At 27.1% G+C, this 22,613-nt stretch overlaps 2 protein-coding genes across 4 annotated transcripts; one reads left to right on the top strand and one right to left on the bottom strand.

Annotated features, from left to right (window-relative positions):
* Positions 1-3,821: 3,821 nt before the first annotated feature.
* LOC135925389 (large ribosomal subunit protein uL2-like) lies at positions 3,822-5,197 on the bottom strand. Its single transcript, XM_065460679.1, has 6 exons — positions 5,010-5,197; positions 4,829-4,970; positions 4,403-4,621; positions 4,246-4,361; positions 4,080-4,166; positions 3,822-4,019 (listed from the first exon to the last, which is right to left on the bottom strand). The coding sequence occupies exons 1-6, from the start codon at positions 5,145-5,147 to the stop codon at positions 3,948-3,950; spliced, it is 774 nt and encodes a 257-aa protein (XP_065316751.1). The 5' UTR covers positions 5,148-5,197; the 3' UTR covers positions 3,822-3,947.
* A 10,017-nt stretch (positions 5,198-15,214) lies between these two features.
* LOC135923498 (zinc finger MYM-type protein 1-like) lies at positions 15,215-19,348 on the top strand. Of its 3 annotated transcripts, XM_065458284.1 has the most exons (12): positions 15,215-15,299; positions 15,339-15,360; positions 15,462-15,722; positions 16,709-16,795; positions 16,985-17,071; positions 17,255-17,338; positions 17,379-17,560; positions 17,643-17,953; positions 18,011-18,743; positions 18,790-19,072; positions 19,116-19,265; positions 19,310-19,348. In XM_065458284.1, exons 3-10 carry the CDS (start codon positions 15,462-15,464, stop codon positions 19,067-19,069), a joined length of 2,025 nt encoding a protein of 674 aa, XP_065314356.1. In that variant the 5' UTR covers positions 15,215-15,299; positions 15,339-15,360; the 3' UTR covers positions 19,070-19,072; positions 19,116-19,265; positions 19,310-19,348. The 3 variants fall into 3 exon arrangements, with proteins under 3 accessions (XP_065314356.1, XP_065314355.1, XP_065314357.1); XM_065458283.1 differs by having other exon boundaries at positions 17,643-18,743; XM_065458285.1 differs by lacking the exon at positions 19,310-19,348 and having other exon boundaries at positions 17,643-18,743; positions 18,790-18,909; positions 18,966-19,072; positions 19,116-19,126.
* Positions 19,349-22,613: the final 3,265 nt, after the last annotated feature.

Here is a 22,613-nt window from a genome sequence, read left to right as displayed (position 1 = left end):
TATCAATCGAACAGGATAATTCAAAAGTCAAATAAAATAGAGAAATATTGTATATATTGATCAACTCTATATGTTTTCTTGGAATTCAGGAGCTCGCATATAGGGAATTATATTGAATTAATTTATTTGCTCGCAGTGGAAAATTTAATATTAAAATATCATTTAGAAAATAGTACAGTTTTTATTGGACTATCAAGCGATATTCATGGTGATTTAATTAATTCTATTTAATATGTCTTACATCAAAAAATATTAAATGAATTGGAAGAACGGAATTTATAACAATAATATTAGATGAAACAACTGATATAAATAATAAATATCAACTGGCTATTGTTCTTTGATATGTTTTAAATAACGGAACATTGTATGAAAGATTTATGGAATTCTTTGATGTTACTATGCATCGAGATGCTAATTCTTTGTCAAAATTTGTCATTAAATTCTTGAATAATAAAAAATTTATGAAAAAGTTAATAGGACAAAGTTACGATGACGCAGCTGTTATGTCAGGCTATTCACATGGACTACAAGCGAAAATAAGAGACGTCAATACTTCAGGCATAGCTGTTATGTCAGGCGATTCCCATGGACTACAATAATTTAAATCTTATATTATCAAAATCTTGCAGCAAAATTAAAGAATGTACGGCTTTTTTTGCAACTTTATCTGGTTTAGCCAGTTTTTTTAGTACATCATCTAAGCGAACAGCGGAATTTGATAAATATGTCAAAAAAAGATTACCACTAATAGCCCCAACGAGATGGGAATACTATGTTCGGCTGGTTCAAACAGTTTTCAATAATATGAAGGATCTAGTCGTTTTTTATTGAAAATATGAATGGATGGAGAGTCTGATATTGCTTGGGATAATGATGTTCTAATAACATCTTGTGGCTATTTAAATATGTTAAATGATACAAATTTTCTAATTTTGTTATATTTTTTTAAGAAATTTTTCCAGAATTTGATTTATTATTTGATATACTTCAAACTAAAATTAACGATTTATCTTATTGTCTTAAAATTATCAAACATAAAAAACTTTGATGTTTTTTGGAGATTTTTAATGTAAAAGATAAGATTTAAGACAATTTTGATAAAAAACGTAATATCCTGATTGCTTATACAAAAGAATTTTATAAAAATTTGATAATTAGAATAACAGATAATATAATTAATGAAATTGATTTTCGGTTCGATACATTAAAAAAATATCAAATTCGTCGAATTGCTAGATATTATTAGTAAATTCCCCAAAATATTTATTAGACAATTCAAATGACACTTATTCTTAATTTTCCGACCTACACAAGCTGGAAACTGAATTGAAAATAGTGTTTCGGGATGATGAATTTAGAAAGAAAAAGAATGTTAATATAATACTTGAATTTTTAATATGTACTGATTTGATGAAAAGTTTAAAGAGTTTTTTTAAATTATGAAAATTCATCTTAACTTTGGCTTCAACAACAGCAAATGCAGAACAGGGTTTTTCATCTTTAAAAAGAATCAAATATTATTGCAGAAACAAGATGTCAAAATCGATTATCGAATCTATCTTTGATTTGGATTAAAAAAAAATTATTAAAAATTTAAAATCCAGCAATAACTTTTATAATTCAACTTGATCATTTTACCCCAAAACAAAGACGAATTCCACTTATTTATAATCTTAATTTTTTTTATGATTTGACTAGTAAATAAAAATAAAAAAAATATTTTTGATTGCTTCCATAGTAGTAATCTTGGCGCTTAGTCACTAGATTATACACATAATATATAGAAGATTCACAAAATGGAGCAAAACTAATTGCAGAGATTAATGCACAGTCATTAATCGGAGTTGATAGAACAATTATGACGACCTAAAATCAAGCCAACCTGCTCATTGATAGCATAAGGTTATCATCCTTTGGGTGTTAAAGGTGAGATTCAAGTTAACATCTAAATTGTGGCACGGACAAGGACCCCGCCTGTGGTAATAAGGAATACTTAAGAGTGCCTCTTTTCGGATTACAATGGATGGTAGCATTTCAATTTACGAATGCCACATCAAATTATGATAAAAAAAATATTCTGTTGGACCAATCAATGAATCTTGGTGTTAACTAAGGAAAATTGTGTAGCCGTGGATTATATAATTCGAGATTTGGTTAGTAAACATCTACAATTTTCAATGATGAGATGCACCTAATTTTGCGATGCTAATAAACATAATAGATACTGCTGGGCCAAGATTTTTTCTAGCACTTTGGATATCATTTCCATTTCGTAAAGCGATCGAAAAAGAATTGGTGACTGCTGAAATTATTGAAAAGATTGGTTTAACTACAACGAGAGTATAGTGGTTAACTCCAACCTTAAACTTGCACAAGAGAAATGATATTCCTATTTATGCTTATTTTAATCATGCCCAATCCGTGCTTGAATATCACATTATTCCTTACTTTAGATGATTTGTTAGAGAAAATAGGTGGATAATGGTATAGAAAATTATATAAAAGGTGTTTAGGATGGCAGCAATGGATCTGGAATTCACGACGTGCCATTTTATTCATAGATTACAGGGTTTGCCATTGTTTTCGAACAGAGAAAATTATATAAAAATTTCTAATTATATTGTGAAACAATCGAAATAAGTTAATTTTTTTTTAATAAAAAGAATAACCTACAAACTTATTTTTGAATAAAAAGAAAGTTGTGATTTTTATATAAAAAAAAACTGATATCCTTATTTTTTACGAGAATTATTTGGCTTGAAAGGTATATAGAATCAAATTCATTTGACCATCATTGTGTCATCTTAAAAATAAAATAAAATTTGTTCATCTATGCATAATTAATTGAAACTTAGAAGAAACATATTTTATTGATGCATAAATACTTATAAATATTTTTTAAAATGAATGATGGAAAAAGTAAATGAACTAATAGGAATATATAATAAATCCTCTCAGCAATAACATAAATTATTAAACAATAAAAAAATTTTCATATGTATTAAATATTAATTATTTAAGCAATATACTTTTAAGATTATTTTATAATATAGTTTTATGCAATATCACTGACAAGCAAAATTATTAAGCAAATAAATTTATTTATAATTTTTTAAATAATTTTAGATACTCCAATTAGAAATTTAGTTGAGCAATCAAATACTAATTTTTTTCAAACCACCAACAAAAAGAAATTCACAGGAAATTAAATTATTTATTGAAATGTGTTTATATGAGCATTGTATGCATCAATACTGGGGCCTAGAGCAATATCACAAATTTCTAAAGGCTGACAAGAATAAGATCTTAGAAATAACTCACATAAATCATAATTTCCAGAGGTCCCATTTACAATAAACTCTTAAAACTTGAAAACTAATTTGGGAACAAGTGTAGAGGTTATGTGTTTATATATTTATTCAAAACCTCATAAATAAGGAATAAAAATTTTTTCATTATCTCAACTGTAAGTAATCCTGATTTTAAAACTAGGGAAATGATATTGTTATTTGAATGATAGAATTAGTAGCTCCACATAAAAAATCAAAATTTATAGATTATTTCATATCACCTAGTGTACACTTTAAAAGATAATAATTCTGTTATGGACATTAAGGCCTAATCTATCAGAGTGCCATTTGGTTGACAAAGTTTATAGGATCCTTTACTATGAGGCTGATGTGAATAATGATTTTCAAATGGTTATAAGAGCCTTCTATCACAATATCATTCATTGGTATATATCCTAAATCCTGAGCAAAATGGTGGTCAGTGGCTGATATATCTTTTTGCATTTACAATGTAAATGCCATGATGGATAATAAAATAATTGAGAATAAATTTATTATATTAACTCCAAAAAGAGTTATAATTTTTATATAATAATTAAATTAATTTTTATATCATGTATATATTCTTAGACATTCAATCATATAAATAACATATTATTCATCTTTCTTGGTGACAACTTTTGTTCCTCTAATCCTACCTGTCCTACGTGCAGCAATCAAACCAACCTATTAAATTAATAAAAATAGGAAATAGTTTACATTTTTTAATTTGCAATATAAATTTACCTTTCTTCCTGGTGGAGCATCCCTTCTTACAGTCGAGGCTTTGCCTATATGTTGATGGTTACCTCCTCCGTGAGGATGGTCAACAGGCTAAATTTAATTAATGTGAGCCAGTAGTAAACATGATAATAAATTTGTTTTTCATAAAACATGATTATTAAAAACTTACATTCATAGCAACACCCCTAACTTTAGGCCATCTATTCCTTTTAGGTTTGTTTTTATAATAAGCTCTGCTAGCTTTTAATATGGGTTTGTCTATCCTACCTCCTCCAGCAACAATACCTTTAGCATAAATATAATAAGTTTAAATTACAGAAATATACCGATCATAGCTCTGTTGTTAGATGGAACTAGTTTTTTTGTTCCTGATGGAAGTTTTATACGGGTTTTTTTTGTTTCTGGATTGTGAGCTATAACTGTGGCATAATTACCAGATGTTCGAGCTAATTTTCCTCTATCCCCACTCTTTTCTTCTAAATTACAAACAACTGTACCTTCTGGCATTTGTTTTAAGGGAAGGATATTGCCAATCTGTAATTTTGCTAAATTATAATTATTATTTGATTAATGAAAAAATTTACAATATTGACAATATAAAAATTTTGTATTTTATTTTTAGAACGTGGATTTCATATAGAAATTTCAAAAGCACGTGTGGAGGTAAATTTATTTATATAGGCACTTGATTTAAGTAGGGGAATTTAATCCTTACTTATTTTCTAGTGCCATAAAAAAAATATATTATTTACCTTTATTACCACAATACACGAATTGCCCTGTATACATGCCTTCGGCAGCTATAAATAACTCCTTTCTTAATTTATATTTATATGGATCTCTAAAAACAACAACGGCTAAAGGTGCACCTCGACCAGGGTCGTGAATGATATCCTTTAAAAATATAATAACTTGTATTAAATTCTAAATTACTTTAACAACTCCTTTTATATATCCATTTCGTTCGGAATAATCTATTGCTCTTAATCTTGGTACTCCTTTACGATGTGCGGTATGTGCTTTAAACACACTACCCCTTCCTTTCCTTTGACTTCTTATAACACGACCCATTTTTTTAAAAAAAGGAAGTCAGTTGGAAAATGAATTTATGAAAACTCTGACTCTGACCTCTTTAGATATTAAAATAAATAATAATTATGATAAAAATTTATCATATGGTAAAAATATAAAATGAACAATAATAAATTAGATTAATAAATGATCTACATAAATTTAAATCTCATACTGTAGTAATACCAACTACTAATTATAAACAATACGACCACTGATTTATATTTCAATTTATTTTTGATATCAAATTTTTATTTATTATTTTTCGAATGTTCGATTCTGTTTTTAATATACAATATACATAAATAATCATTTATTAATTTATTACATTTCCTTCAAACAATTTAAAGTTAGATTTCTTCAATAAACCTCTTTGTAGGTTTACGGTTTTTTGATAAGCAACGTAATGTGGTATTTGTATTTGTGTTTGTATTTGCTTCATTCACTGGCACAACCATTTCTGTAACTTCCAAAGAACTTTCATGATTTGGGATAACTAAACGATTTCTTAACTGATCTGCATGCTTCCGTAATGTTTTCCCGGAAGATTCAACAATATAAGAATAAAGTCCTATTCTTTCTTTAATTACTCCCTCTCTCCAACTATTGGTATTTTCATTATTTAACCATATAGGTTGTGAGATTTCAAATTCTCTTTCCTTTGAATGTAAATCATGATGAAGGCTTTGTTTATCATTAGCTCTTACTATTTCGTGTTCGGCATTTGGTCGGATCCAATCCAGACTTGTTTTCAATTGCCTCCCAAACATAATTTTAGCAGGAGATCTCCCTGTGGAACTATGCTCTCCCAATCGGTAGGTTGTTAAAACCTGTGTCATAGCTTCTTCGGGATCGCTTGAATCTCTCGTTGCATAATACCGACCTTTCAAAGTTCGTACTGTACGTTCAGCTAATCCGTTAGTTTTTGGATGATAGGGTGCTGAACGTATATGACGTATGTTATTTAAATCACAATACCTACGGAATTCCCCAGATAAGAATTGTGGTCCATTGTCTGACACAATGTACTTGGGTATTCCAAAACTAGCAAACCATTTTTTTAGTCGTTTTATCATAGCATCAGCAGAGGTATTTTGCATTAGATCAACTTCTAACCATTTGGAATAGGAATCGACACCTATTAGTCAGTATCGCGAATCTACTGGTCCAGCAAAATCAATATGGATTCGCTCCCAAGGTTCCTTTCCAACAGTCCAAGAATATAGAGGTACTTCTTGAATACTAGGTCTATTTTTCTGGCATCCAGAACATATTTTGATAAAATTTTCTATATCAACATCACATCTGGGCCACCAGCAATACAATCTAAAAATAGATTTCATTACATTTTCCCCAGGATGTCCCCGGTGAATCATTCCTAACACTGCATTTCTTAATTTATTAGGAATAACCAATCTCCCATTCCATTCTATAATATCACGATCGACAGAAAGCTCTTCCCGTCGATTATAAAAATTAACTATTTCTTTATCTTTATAACGATCAAAGTTTCGCCAACTTTGCTGAATATGTATGGCTACTTTTTTTAATATTAAATCTTGCTTCGACTCTTTTCGTAGAATATTTTCTGACAATTGCATATCATCCAAATTGATACTTCGAATATCCAAAGCATGTTTAGAATCTTGATTCTCTTCCGTGTCTAATATTGGAAGCCTTGATAATGCGTCGGCGATTACATTTTTATTACCAGGTCTATATTCTATTGTAAAATCATAAGAAGCCATCTTCCAGGCCCAACGTGTCAAACGATTATTAGAAATTTTAGGTAAATCGCGTTTCTCCCCAAATAATCGCTCTAATGGTTTATGATCAGTTCGAAGTAAAAATTTTCTACCATAAATAAATGAATGAAATTTTTCAATACCAAATAAAAGTGCTCGAGCTTCTTTATCAATCGGAGCGTAGTGTTTCTCTGATTCTAATAAAGTACGTGACGCGAACGAAATAGGTTTTGTCCTTCCGTCTACTAATTGATGTAACAACACAGCCCCTAATCCTGAATCAGATGCGTCGCATTCCAAAATTATAGGCAACTGCGCGTTATAAGGAATTAACGTTTCCTCGGATGACAATAATTTCTTAACCTCATCGAAGGAATTTTGTTCATCTTTCGACCACTGCCAAGGTACTTTCACGCTCGTTGATCTATGTAGTAGCGCCGCTTTAGAATGTAGATTGCGAATAAAACGTTCATGATAATTAACTAGTCCTAGAAAAGATCTAAGTTGTTGTATATTTTTAGGTTTTGGTGCATTTCGGATAGCCTTCACCTTTTCCGGGTTAGGATGTATACCGAATTTATCAATTATCACCCCTAAAAATGAAACCGATTTTTGTAAAAATCTCACTTTTGTTAATTTCGCCTTAAGACCTGCTGCATGTAATCTGTCTATCGCAAATTATTTAAGTGCTCCTCATCATTTCGACCAGAAATAATTACGTCATCTAAATAGACACCAGTCATTTGGCAATCTTTTAGTAACTCATCCATATATCTTTGAAATATAGTTGGTGCACTTGCCAATCCAAATGGCAATCGTCGGTAACGGAAATAGCCCTTATGAGTCACTATCGTTAGTAGTTCCTGGGATTCCAATTCTACTTCCATCTGTAAATACGCATCTTTCAGATCTATCACGGTAAATTTATCACCACCTTGGATTTTCTCTAATAAATCGTCTAAGGTAGGAATAACATGATGGTCATATAATAAACACGGATTGAGTGTAACTTTGAAATCAGCACAAATTCGAATATCGCCATTACTCTTGCGTACATTTATGGTTGGCGTTGACCACTGTACCCTGGTTATAGTCGAATCAATCTTTTCAATAATTCCTGCAGCTACTAATCGGTCTAATTCCATTTCAATTGCTTTGCGAAGTGGAAATGGTACCCTACGGGCTGGAAACGATCTTGGTACAGCGGTATCCTTTAAATGTATTCGCACTGCAAAATCACGTATATGTCCCATCTTATCATCAAAAATTTCTTGATGTTTATTAATCAAATCTCGAATTCTAGAATCTAGTGTTATGCAACATTTTTCTTTTTCAATATTGTTGACCAAATTGCGTACTTGTTTAATCATAACCTGACGAGGCATTTCTAAATTGAATGCTATAATCCATGGTAATCCGAAAAGAGGCACCCCAGTTGTATTCATTATTACCACTGGTAGAGTCCTTGTCTGTGATCCAATCCTAACATTGACTTGGGTCTCGCCCTTGACGTCTAACGGATGATCACCATATGCAGTCAATGGACTGGTTGGCCTAATTTTTGGTCGCCCAATACTTGTCCATATATCAATTCCTATCAATGACGCTTGTGCACCAGTGTCAAAATCAAATTCAACATCTAACCCATTTATCTCTGCAGTTAGTTTTGCTCGATTCTCTCGATTTTGTTGAATCTTCCAAATATTATGAATAGAATCACTTGATGACACTCTTATATAATTTAAATTCTTTCATTTACAGCAAACTGCAAAATGACCAATTTTTTTACATTTATTACATGCCGCATTTGTAGCTGGATATCTCACTTCTCGGTTATGAATAAAACCACATTTATAACATTTAAGTTTATTATAATCTTTATCATTATTATATTTGTAGTAATACCAACTACTAATTATAAACAATACGACCACTGATTTATATTTCAATTTATTTTTGATATCAAATTTTTATTTATTATTTTTCGAATGTTCGATTCTGTTTTTAATATACAATATACATAAATAATCATTTATTAATTTATTACACATACTTTATTGGAAATGGTATATTTTTTGTATAATAGTTTTGATTTTACTTTTTCAAAAAATACATTGTTAGAAAAAATTATAAACTTTTGCTTAAATATTTTTATCGCCTGAATGATATTGTAAATATTTTAGAGAAAAGTTGGATGAGAGATGTGTAGGATTGGGAATTAACTCAAAATATTTAGGAGAAATATAGGACGGGATAGCAACCGGGTGTTTTTTCTATTTAAATCTTTCCCCATATGGCGCCTTTATACTATAGAAATAGAGAAAGAAAATGTTTTTTTGTTTAATATTTATAATTCCATATTTTTGTTTTCATTTTATATTTAGCTATCAAATAAAATATATGACAGGTTTTTAAAGTTATTTTATTTGAGTGACCCTGTCTTTGGAGAGGGGAGAGGGCTCATAAAATATTTTAAAAATGCCAAGTCAACATTTAGAAATTGTTTAACAAAATCCCAATTTATTAAGCAATGGCCAAGTTTTTTCTAAAATGCAATAATATTTAGTTTTTTAAATATTAAATGACGGAATCACGCGGTTGCCCTCAATCTACTATATATCATCTCCCCTAACCCTAAACTGAACCACTAGGCAGGCTTTAGAAAAAAATATACTCCTTGTTGATATTTAACATTAATATTTTATTCGGGATCCGGCGTTTTAAATCTGAGTGCAAACACAAAGTTCTATCAAAAATTAATCTTGAAAATTTTATTAAACATTTTAAGAATTCTCAAATAGTTTTACATTTTAGAAGATTTTATAATTTAATATATTCGATTTTTAGAAAGGTTACAAGAAAAAAGATATCCTATATTGGATAACTTGCTCCAATCTTGTTTCTTACTAAAAAATTTATATTATTGCGAAACTCCTTACTTGCATTCAGATGCCTAATAGATATTTTCTCTGGGGAAAGAATAATTTTAACACTTAAATTCCTGTAAATTTATTTGAACTAATGACAAAAGCGCCTTAATTTTATTAAGATATTTTTCCCTGCCTATCTTGAGCCCTAACTTTGTGAAACGCTAAATTCTTACTGAGATAGATAATAGCCATTTGCTACACCAACAATTTCAGAATTTAAACTTTTATTTCATATTATTGAAGAATATTAATAATACATTGGTGGAATATAAATATGTTAATAAATAAAAATTAATACATCATTCACAATATTTTAATTCCCTTTTCAGAAGCATGATCTTATCTCCATGGCTGATATTTAGATTATCACGTACAAAATTCCAATGCCAGATGGATCTTCTTATTTTACCTTTGTTCTAAGGATAAATAAATATTTATAATTTTAAAATAGTGTTTTGAATTCTTATATTTCTAATTATTTATTTAATAAAATTCATACAATAAATGTGGTAATCATATTATGAAAATTTAAGATACAATATCATTTTGACAAAAAAAATTATTAAAATTTAAAATAAATAAAATTATTTGATCTCAAAAATACATTTAATATTTGCAATTTTTATTTAAATATTAATATAAATAATTTACAATGGCGTCACAAGAGGGTGGCGCAGAGGCTCGAGCCCCCTAATAAATTTGAATAGCCCCCTGAAGCAAATAAAAAATTCATGGCTGCTTAATATTCCCTTGAACTAAAAATAAATTTTTTGATTGCTCCTTAATGATTTTTTTTAAAATTCATTAAGTAATATATAGATTTAATTTTATTAGTTAAAAATTAATACCCCTATCTAAATTTTTATTAAATGAATACCATTTTAGTTATTAGATTATATTAATACATATTAATTATATTTTCATTATGTCAGCTTGCAATCAAATTCTGTGTTAAAAATAGAATATCAATATCACTCAATATTAATTTAGCAATAATAGTTGAAGCTTAATTGATTTTTATTATTTAAATTATTATATAACCCTAATTAATTTAATATAATCATTTATAAAATGAAAATTAACAAATTTAATATTGTAATTAGCTGAGTTAAAAATCACTATTCGACTATATTACTCATCTTTAATTTTAATTAACATCTCTTTTCCTTAAAATTTTCAAAGTCCAAATAAGTATAAGTGATTTCTTTATAAAAAGTAAGTAGTCATATAGTTTATAATCCTCTGTTATATATAATTGTATATAAAATATTAGGTAAGATGCTTTGACAGTTATAAAATATATTAGAGTTAATATTTTAATAAATCTTACTAATAAATGCTTATGATAATAAATATAAGTAACAATTTGCATTCAATTCTTTAACGACATCTATTTATTTATGTGTTTTTAGGAAAGCTATTTTTTTCTTCTTTGAAAAACAGTTTTGAGTTAAATTTTTAACACGAGTATATTATTGATATTATTTGTATATAATAAATTTGAAAATTTATATCACGCATTCATTAAATGATTTTCATTTTTATATTCTGATATATTCAAATTGTACAATTATACATTTATCTTTATTTTTGCTTTTGCTTTTTGTTTTACAACTTAACCTATTGATTTTATTACATTTGCTTTTTGTTTTATAACTTAACCTTTTGATTATATATTCTAATTTTAGATATAAAAAAGATATATACCATATGAAATATAAAAAAAGAAAACATTTTTTTATTTTAAGACAATAGCATCTACATTATTACAAACTACTATTATTTTAAGATATAATATACCAACTAGAGGTGGTGCGACAATAATATATAAAATCTTAATTGCTTTCATCATATCACTCTGGTTCTTATTTTATAACTACAAAATGTTTCATTTCTTTTCTAATATGGCATCCTTGATATGTAAATAACTGAAGGCTTCAATATATTTGCATAATTTCTTCTAATTAGTATTTTTATTTTATCAATTTATCTAACTAAATTCTGATATAAGTTAACATCGTGGATGTCATGGCTATGACTGCAAATTAACCAGCATCTATTATTTGTGCATCTATGTAATTTTAGATTATTTCTATAGCTGCTGAGAGCAAATTTTAGACAAGCCATAATGGTCAACTGTGTAGTCGTTTATATTCACTAAAAATGGAAGATAATCTTTTAGAAATATAAAATCTAAAAATAATTTTCTCGATTACTTATCTAGCTTCCATCATGTCATCTAAGAGGAAGTTCTAACTGCCATATAGTTTTATGATTTAGATTTGGTCGTTTATATTCTCTTCTTCAAGAATTGATAATTTGATTAGTATAAATTTTTCCTTATTGCTCCATTCTATAAAACATTGTGTAAAATGGTAACAGAGAGTTATATTAGTTTCATGGTAAGTTGCTAAGAATTATATTGCCTTATGTGGTTTTTATAAACCATTATCAATTGAGGCAAGCATATGTATGAATTAATTAACCTTTTTTATCACTTGTAATTCTTTAGACACAAATTTTTTTTATATCAGCTGATTAGAGTTGTTAAAACGCTGCGAGTCGCGACTCCGACCCAAAGTTAGGGTCGTTTTTTTCGACTCCGACTCAAAGTTTGGGTTGTTTTTTTCGACTTTGACTCAGAGTTTGGGTCGTTTTTTTCGACTCAGACTTAAAGTTTGATCTTTTTTTATCGACTCAGACTTGAAGTTTGGGTCGTTTTATCGACTCAGACTTGATGTTTGGGTCGTAAAGTGAAAATTGTCATAATCGTCATTTTGAACTTTTTTCAATTTTTTTTAAAGCAAATAGGTAAAAATATATTTTGCAAACATGTTAAATTAAAATTTCAGTGAAAATGTACCATAGGAAAGTGACAATTGCCATAATCGTTATTTTTGAACTTTTTTCAACTTTTTAAGGCAAATGGGTAAAAATATATTTTGTAAACATGTTAAATTAAAATTTCAGTGAAGATGTAGTGACAATTGTCATAATCGTCTTTTTTGAACTTTTTTCAATTTTTTTAAGGCAAATGGGTAAATATATTTTGCACACATGTTAAATTAAAATTTCAGTGAAGGAAAGTGATTTGTTATAATCGTTATTTTTGAACTTTTTCAATTTTTTTTAGACAAATGGGTAATATAATTTGCAAACATGTTAAATTAAAATTTCATTGAAGATGTACCATAGGAAAGTGGCAATTGTCATAATCGTTATTTTTGAACTTTTTTGAATTTTTTTAAGGCAAATGGCTAAAAATATAATTTGTAAACATGTTAAATTAAAATTTCAGTGAAGATGTAGTGACAATTGTTAAAATCGTCATTTTAAACTTTTTTCAATTTTTTAAGGCAAATGGGTAAAAATATATTTTGCAAACATGTTAAATTAAAATTTCAGTTAAGATGTACCATAGGAAAGTGACAATTGTCATAATCGTTATTTTTAAACTTTTTTCAATTTTTTAAGGCAAATGTAAAAATATATTTTGTAAACATGTTAAATTAAAATTTCAGAGAAGATATAGTGACAAATGTCATAATCGTCATTTTTGAACTTTTTTCAATTTTTTTAAGGCAATGGGGTAAAAATATATTTTGCAAACATGTTAAATTAAAATTTCAGTGAAGATGGACCATAGGAAAGTGATTTGTCATAATTGTTATTTTTGAACTTTTCTAAAAAAATTTTAGACAGATGGGTAATATAATTTGCAAATATGTTAAATTAAAATTTCATTGAAGATGTACCATAGGAAAGTGGCAATTGTCATAATCGTCATTTTTGAACTTTGTTCAATTTTTTTAAAGCAAATGGGTAAAAATATAATTTGTAAACATGTTAAATTAAAATTTCAGAAGATGCACCATAGGAAAGTGGCAATTGTCATAATCGTCAATTTTGAACTTTTATCATTTTTTTTAAAGCAAATGGGTAAAAATATATTTTGTAAATATGTTAAATTTAAATTTCAGTGAAGATGTACCATAGGAAAGTGACAATTGTCATAATCGTTATTTTTGAATTTTTTGAATTTTTTAGGCAAATGGGTAAAAATAAATATTGTAAATATGTTATATTAACATTTCAGTGAAGATGCCTCATATATATTAGACAAATTGTCATAATCATTATTATTATACTTTTTTGAATTTAATTGAAGCTAATAGATAAAAATATATAATGTAATTAAATAAGTCAAAAAAAACAATTAAGCTAAAACCGTATTTAAAATTTTATCGAGTCATTTAACAATACACAGGGTTTGCAAGTCGGTCAATTGACCTGTCAAATTCAGTCAATTGAATGGATGAGTATGTGACCTGGTCAAATACTCTAAAAAAAAATCTAAAGGAAAAATCATTAAAAATAGGTTTAAAAAAGAGAAAAAAGATAGAAATAATGTCCATATGAAACAAACAATTTCGACCTCAAGTTAATAGATTTAACCTTGCCCACCATGTCCATTAAAAGACAAAGAATTCCTATTTCTACTTCTTTTTAGAAAGAAATATGTTAATTTGGGTTAATATTCTTATGAAAATTGAAATCGATTGAAGATCTCTACATCAGGAAAATTGATTAAAATTATTAAAGAAAGTGATAATATTGAATATAAATCAGAACAAGACTCTGCTACGGAGATCTAAATGTTAGTTATTGAATGACAATGAATTTTTAAAAAATTAATATTACTATTATATTCAAAATAAAGTTAATATTCACTTAAAAAAACATATATTTGAATTTGATCTGTCATATATTAGTCAATGGACCGAAACGTATTTGACCGGTCAAATGCACAACCCTGACAATGCAACCCCAATCTTTTAATAAATAACTAATAATTGAATCATATCAAGCAGGCGCGTACGCAGGAATTTGGTCTGGGGGGGATAATAAATTTTTTTAAGAAATAATATTTTTAATTAAAAATACTAAGCATAAATTTATTAGGATTAATAACTTTTCTAATACACAATTTTAAACTAATGTGAATTAAAAAAATTATATATATAAACCGGCATTTAAATGTGAATCATAAAATATAAAGTGAATATAACCCACGATATGAATTACTTAAATGATGAAATTTGAATTTTTTGAGCTTTTAAAATATATAAAGTATAAAAAATTTAAATGTTGTAAACAGCGTCTACATGGCCGGGTGGGGGGGGGGGGTAGGAGACAAATGCCTCCAAAATATATTTGCATTTTTGGGGGTAGGCATTATTTTTTTGGGGGTAGGTATTGATTTTTGGTGGGTAATTTTTGATTTGAATTATAATCTTTTTTTAATCCATTAATTGATACGATTATGATGGTTATCGTTTGATTTTCTGAAAAATGTCAATTAAAGTAAAGATATTTGTCAATTAATAAATAATATAAATTTTCTTTGTCAACGATTTTCATTTAGCATTTTATCAAGTTAATATTTACACATTTCCTATTTGGTACTTTTCTTAGAGGTTAATATATTTATATTATGTTTTTTAATAAATTTATAGATTTTAGCAGGATAAATTTTAGGTAATTTTTTGAGTCATGCATAAAAACATATATCAGCAAGCAAAGAATAATAAAAAATATAATATGTAAAAAATTATATTATAATAATTATTTCTTTCTAGATGCCAAGTAACAAAACCATATTTAAAGTTAAGTGCAATATTAAAAATTGCAAAACTTCTAAAATAAGAAGTGACAAGATACATGAACATTATAAACATAAACATCCTCATGTCAAGCCAGCTGATATGAAATTTACAAAGGTAGCCATCAAAAGAGATAATAATAATTGGGTATCTTTAAATTGTGATATTCCATATAATATCACAAATGGAGTTGAAACCCAGTTGCAAAAAAAGACAATAACATCTTACTTCCAAAAAGTAATATTTTTATTTATTATTGTAACTATAAATTTGTGAATTAATAGAAACTGATTTAAAATTTTACCAGAATAATATTAATATTAAAGTAGTCAGGGTATAGAGAAAATAAATTATATATATTATTATTTAATGTTTTTTAACTGTTTATCACACTATTTTTATATCTATATATACTTTATAAAGTTCAATTTAACAATATGTTTAATAAGTTAATAATAATAATTTAAAACCAAAATATTAAAAAAACTTATTAAGTTAATATAATGTAGTAAAATAAGGTAATGTTAATTTCTAGGAATTTTTAAATTTAAATCTTTTCATCTTTAATTGAATTAAGACTTCAAATTCTTTTACTTTTTTTAAATATAAATCTTATTAAATATGATTTGGAATCAACTATTTTCAAAATGTTATCTGTGTGAGTTTCATCCCCTTTATTTACATTATGTGTTATATTAGGTATGTTTATTATCATTGTTTTATTTAGCTATTAGAATTTCTTTAGATAATATACTTTCATCATGAATTTCACAATTTTATTTATACTTAATATTGTTTTTATTTTTATAGTCATTATAATATTGTTTTATGATTTCTTCATGTGATCGCAGTTTTATATTAATCTGCATCTATCATGCCTATGAATCTTTCAAGTATATTTTAAAAATGTTTTTACATGATCTAACAAAGTCATATTGATGTTTATGATTATTGCGTTCAAAATATGTGAATTCCCTTTGTATTCTACATTCACTTGTGCTTTACCTATTACTTGTATCATCTTTCCATTGTAACCTGATAACTTTATGTTGGACTTCATAATATTTTTAATACCTGTTTTCTCAATCATGTATTCATGTAGAATTAAAACATTTATTAAAAACTTAATTATAATGTAGTTAAAAAAAATTATCATTTGCCTAAAAATTTATTAAAAATATAGTTATCATAAGGAAAGAAATTAAACTCCTCTTTATTTATAGAAAATCTCAGTTATTGAAGATTCACAAATTGTATTATCTCCTCATCCAATCCCCAGTTCCAGTGAGGTGTTTACTTTATATGATGAGGTATTTAATTTAAATACGAATTATATGATAACTTTTGAAAGAAATAAATTATGATTATGAGGTTAATTAAATATTTCCAACCTTTATTAAAAACTTAATTATAATGTAGTTAAGAATAAAATGACCATTTGACTAAAATTTTATTAAAAATATAGTTTTTCATAAGTAAACAAATTATACTCTTTATAGCAAATCTCCAATATTGAAGATTCACAAATTGTATTATCTTCTCATCCAATCCACAGTTCCAGTGAGGCGCTTACTTTGCATGATGAGGTATTTAATTTAAATACGAATTATATGATAACTTTTGAAGAAAATAAATTAGGACATTTAAATATTTCCAACATTTATTGATTAACTTAATTATAATGTAGCTAAGAATAAAATGACCATTTGGCTGAAATTATATTAAAAATAGATTTTCATAAGTAAACAAATTATACTCTTTATTTATAGCAAATCTCAAATATTGAAGATTCACAAATTGTATTATCTCCTCATCCAATCCCCGGTTCTAGTGAGGCACTTACTTTGCATGAGGCATTATATTTAAATAAAATTTATATAATGACTTTTGAAGGGAATAAATTATGAGGATATTCAAAGTCCAAGTCTTATTCAGCTATACAAAAAAAAGGAACCAAATGACCCTTTTCACTTTATATTATTTAGGATGACAAATATTTTGATAAATTTCATAATTGCTGTAGGCCCTTGTCAGCCATGTACAAATAAATTTCAATATCCTGTTACTAACAAGAGGTTTTAAATAATATTTATTTTCATTAATTTTTACCCATCCATTATTTCTATACCAATATATTTTTTTTTACTTTTTAAACAGGAGCATGAATATAACCTATTATAGAAAGGTTAATATAGATGGTTCCCTCAACCCCAGAAATTGGCTATCTTATAGCACTACTTTAGACAAAGTCTTTTGTCTATATTGTATTATGTTTGGTGGCCCTAAGTCCAATACTTTTTGGACTCAACATGGGGTAAATAATTGGAAAAACATAAAGCGTGACTTAGAGAGACACGAAGCATCTTCTCTTCATAAAGATTGTGAATATGCAAACATGACTTGGCTTGCAAATAAACGCATTCAAGATCATTTGCTATCAAATAAGCTTGATATAATCATGGAAAATCGTAATATAGTTCATAATATTATCAATGCCATTATGTACCTTATAAAATGTAATATAGCCTTTTGGGGTTCTAATTCGAATGAAGGTAATTTTATGTGTCTCATAAAATTAATGGCAAAAACGGTTCCAACTTTACGTGCATACATGGATAACAACGAAAAATTGCGGAGAAAAAAATCAGATAAAATTTCGAGACCTTATATAAATTTACTGTCATATGGCCACGTGAAAAAAATAACTGAAATTATTAAGATAAAAATAACAAAAAGCATTATTCAAACAATTAAAGAGAATCGTGCCTATAGCATCATATTAGATGGAACATATGATGTGTCTAAAAAAGAATGCATAGCTTTGCTTGTACGGTATATAGAAGATGATCTGCATCCACATCCTGTAGAAAGGATCATACATGTTTTTACAACATCAGAAACCACTGGGGAAAATATAAAGAAACATGTTTTTTCTAAGTTTAATGATCTTGGTCTTCCTCTTGATTATTTGGTTGGACAAAGTATGGATGGTGCAGGGAATATGAGAGGAGTATACAAAGGAATGCAGGCTTTAATATTGAAAGAGGCTCCAAAAGCCATCTATATTTGGTGCCATGCACATCGGCTAAATTTAGTAGTTGCTCATGTTTGTGGATGCAAAATTGAAATGAAAAAGGCAATGAGAATATTAGATGAGTTATATAATTTTATGAATGGAGTTAGACGTCAAGGTGTGTTTGTTAAATATCAAATGAGAAAGTCCAAGAAATCTCTTAAAAGAATTAAAAACACAACAAGGTAAATAAAATATTTTTAATGAAACTTGAAACTTATATATTTTCAGAAATTGGTCATCATCCTACAAATCTGTAGAAATCTTTTTAGATGTTTATGAACATATTTTAGCATCATTAGTTGAATTAAAAGATTCTAATGACCCAAGCACCTCTTCCATTGCCGATGGGTTATTATCAAGAATTAAAGATGAAAATTTTATATTAAGTCTTTTTATTTTGAAAGAAATATTGAAATGTACACATGAGGCTTGTATTGAAATGCAGGCAGTTGGTAATGATTTGGCTTTGGTAACCAACAACATACAAAAAATAAATTACAAAAACTAAAAGGTTAATATTAGTTACTATTTCTATAAATAATTTTAAAATATAGCTAATGGAGACAATATATTTTTAAAATTACATTCCTTATCTAATAGTTTTTTGAAAAAGAATAATGTTATAACTGATTTGTATAATATGAAATCAATATTCAAATTGGATCAAACAGAATTCAATAATTATGTTGAACAAAAAAAAACAAGTTGAATAAATTAAAAAAATTTAAATTATTATTTATTATTATAGATATAGAACGGAAATATTTTTCCCTGTTCTAAATGCAATAATTAATCACCTAAATGATCGATTTAATTATGATTGTTTAAATTTTTTATCACAGATATCCATTTTTACTCCAGCTGGAATTATGGATAATGAAAAAATAGAAGGATGGCAAATATCCGAAATTTGTAATACTTATCAATTGGATGTCCAAAACATTGTTGATGAATATAATGATTTTCGCTCTTTATATTTGGAGTCTCAATCAATCATTTTTTGCGAAGATCTTTTAAAAGTTAAAAAGAATGACGCGTTATATATTGATGAAAGTAATTTATTGATATTTTATTTGTAATTGTATATAATTAAAGGTATTGCAAACGATCAAATTACCAAAGAAAATATCAACAGCGAAATCATGACCAAAATAAAAAAATGGATAAAATTTTCTTTTATATTACCATACCGACTTTTAAATCAATTAAATTCTTATTCAAATTTAAATTTATTATATAAATATTTATTAACCCTTCCTACAACTTCCTGTTCAGCCGAAAGAGCCATGAGTAAAAATTAACAAAACTCGAATGCGGAATAAAATTTCGGACCCATTTTTGGAAAATTTACTGTTAATATCCAGCGAAATTGATGTTTTTGAAAAATTTACAATTGATGATATTATAACACAATTTGCTTTAACATCAATAAGGTTATCCAAATTATTAATAAAATAATTAATGTATCTTTTTCACAGCGAATATATAGGCTTTTAAATAATGTATATTTAATTTAACATTTTATAATTTCTATGCAAAATATACTATAATTCATTTTATTCTAATATTTTATATAATAGCTCTATTTACAATACATGTTTTTAATTATGTGGAATCAAGCTAAATATACCTCTTTAAATTTATTCGTCTTATATTTTTTACAATATTTTAGATCTTTTTCATAGAAATATTAATATGTTATCTCATTTAATTCACTTATATATATTTTATGAAAATAAAGTGAATACCAAATTATGAAAAGATTGCATTATTTAAATAAAAGTTCATTATCACTTACAAATTTTTAAATTTTTTTTCCCTAAATAGGCTTGAAAGATTGTAAATAGAATTATGTTGTAAGGTTATAAATGGTGGCAGATAAGATTTTTTAAATAAAATCACTATACCATCGTAGGTCTGTAAATTTCGCGGCCGAAGGCCGCAGGATTTTTTTTAGGTGGGTATGGGTAGATTTTGGAGGGGTTTGCCTCCATCAAATTTTCTGCCATGTAGACGCTGGTTGTAAATATAAATTAATACACAAAACTTTTCTTAGGAATAATTGTATTTTGTATGTTTTGAGCTAATTTTTCAATTATCAATCCTTGCTTGGCGTTAAATGTCTATGAATATTCAAAAGATCCAAATCATTCAATCTACTTTCAGATGTTGTATTTCATAGGTATGTTTTTCACAGACTTGCAGGCCCGGCCCCTGAGCCGGACCGTATTTTAATTTTTTTAAATATACCCGGGCCGGGCTCGTAATTTTTTTTTTAAAAACACCCGGGCTGGGCCTGAAAATTTTTTAAGAAAAAATATCCGAGCCGAGTTGTATATTTTAAAACCAAATATTTGAAATCGCCATTATTAGCTATAAATATCAAAAATAAATATAATTTATTTTAAAAAATTCGGGCTAAGCCAGCCGGGCCGGGCCTGAAAATTTTTTTAATAAAAACCCGGGCCGGAAAAAATTTTAAAATAAAATCTGGGCCTGGTCCTGCAAATGGTACCTCTGCAAGGCTCTGTTATTCTTCTTAAAAAAGTGAATGTTCTCTCATTAGTTTACTAAAGAGCTGCTAATATATATATAACCATTTTAATAATTGGGAGTATAATCTAAAATGTGTTTGAAATAAAAAGCATCCATAGCATTTTTTGGGACTTTATCAACCATAGTTAATCTTTTAATCATAGTTATTCAGCTAATAAGGCATCATAAGATATTTTAACATCTTCATGATAAAAATATAACAAATATTTATATTTTTTTTCTATCACCATATGAAAAAGGTTGGGACATTTGTTTTATAATACTCTTCTACTGATCCTATATTAATGTTTTGATGATGAGCTTGCTTGCTGCAAGTCGAGGGGGACAAATATTTAACACGTATAGCTCTGCTTTTGACTCAACAATAACATATAAAATATGAAATTCTTCAACAACACTAGCTCTATTTCCTTGAGTTCTAATAAAATGCTCTCCGCTATTCTCATCTTCTTAATCAAATCAATGTTATGTTTTTGAAAAGTATTACATAAAATAGTTGTATAATTAAATAATACATTCTAATGAGAAAAAAAATTTGGAATAAGTATTGAATCCAATAATTTTCTTGCTTCTGAGGAAATATTTCTTTCAAGCCATTGTGATATTTCAGTAATAGCATTAATAATCAGCTCTTCTAACTCCAAAATAGCTGTTACTGTGGCGAAGACTCGATCTCGTTGGACAAGCTTGCAATTTTTTTCTCCCTGTTGGACAAGGAGTTTCAGAGATAATTATTATTTTATTAGAAATTTAGATAAATATTACGCCACTAAAATTTGAAAATAATAGGTAAATTACGCCAAGGAAAACTTGAAATCGAAATTGATTGATAAAATAACTTAGTAGATGAATGTGATAAATAAAATATATATATATATATATATATGTATATATGAGATAAGAATAAATATTAACAAATATAAATTAATATTAACAATAATATTTTTGAAAAATATAATCCGGCATCTGCATTTTTTGGCTTTGGGGGGATTTGTCCCCCTGTCCCCCCCCCCCCGCTGCATACGCGCCTGATATCAAGCATTTTGAATATTTTAATTTTTCTAAAACTAAAATGTGTCCAAAGTGTTTTGTTATTAATTTGCAAAAATTTTAAATTTTAAGGATTTTTTCAAAACATTTTGGACGCAGCCTAAATAAAGATGTTTAATAATAAACATTTATTTAAAATATTTTGTCTCGTTTGATCAAATTATTTTCTTTTATATATAATATAAATAAAGTAACTCCACTACAAAGTAGAAATTAAAACTAAATATTAAATATTAAGGGTGATCGGGGATATAATGAACCCCGGGTTATAGCGAGACGCGGCTTTATTTTCTAGAGTATTAAACTTTAAGGGATAATTTTTTTACCAAAACTATATAATTATATAATGCATATACGGCTATAATTTTTATTTCTATCAGACAGCTTGAAGAATTTTAATAATGCATTATATAATTCGTACCTGCAAAAGTAACTTTTAAAATCTT

Source organism: Gordionus sp. m RMFG-2023, chromosome 2 (assembly GCF_954871325.1).
Source record: "Gordionus sp. m RMFG-2023 chromosome 2, tfGorSpeb1-WG-v2, whole genome shotgun sequence".
Classification (NCBI taxonomy): Eukaryota; Metazoa; Nematomorpha; class Gordioida; order Chordodea; family Parachordodidae; genus Gordionus; species Gordionus sp. m RMFG-2023.
The sequence above is the reverse complement of the archived record's forward strand: the minus strand, read 5'-3'. Positions and strand labels throughout refer to the sequence as shown.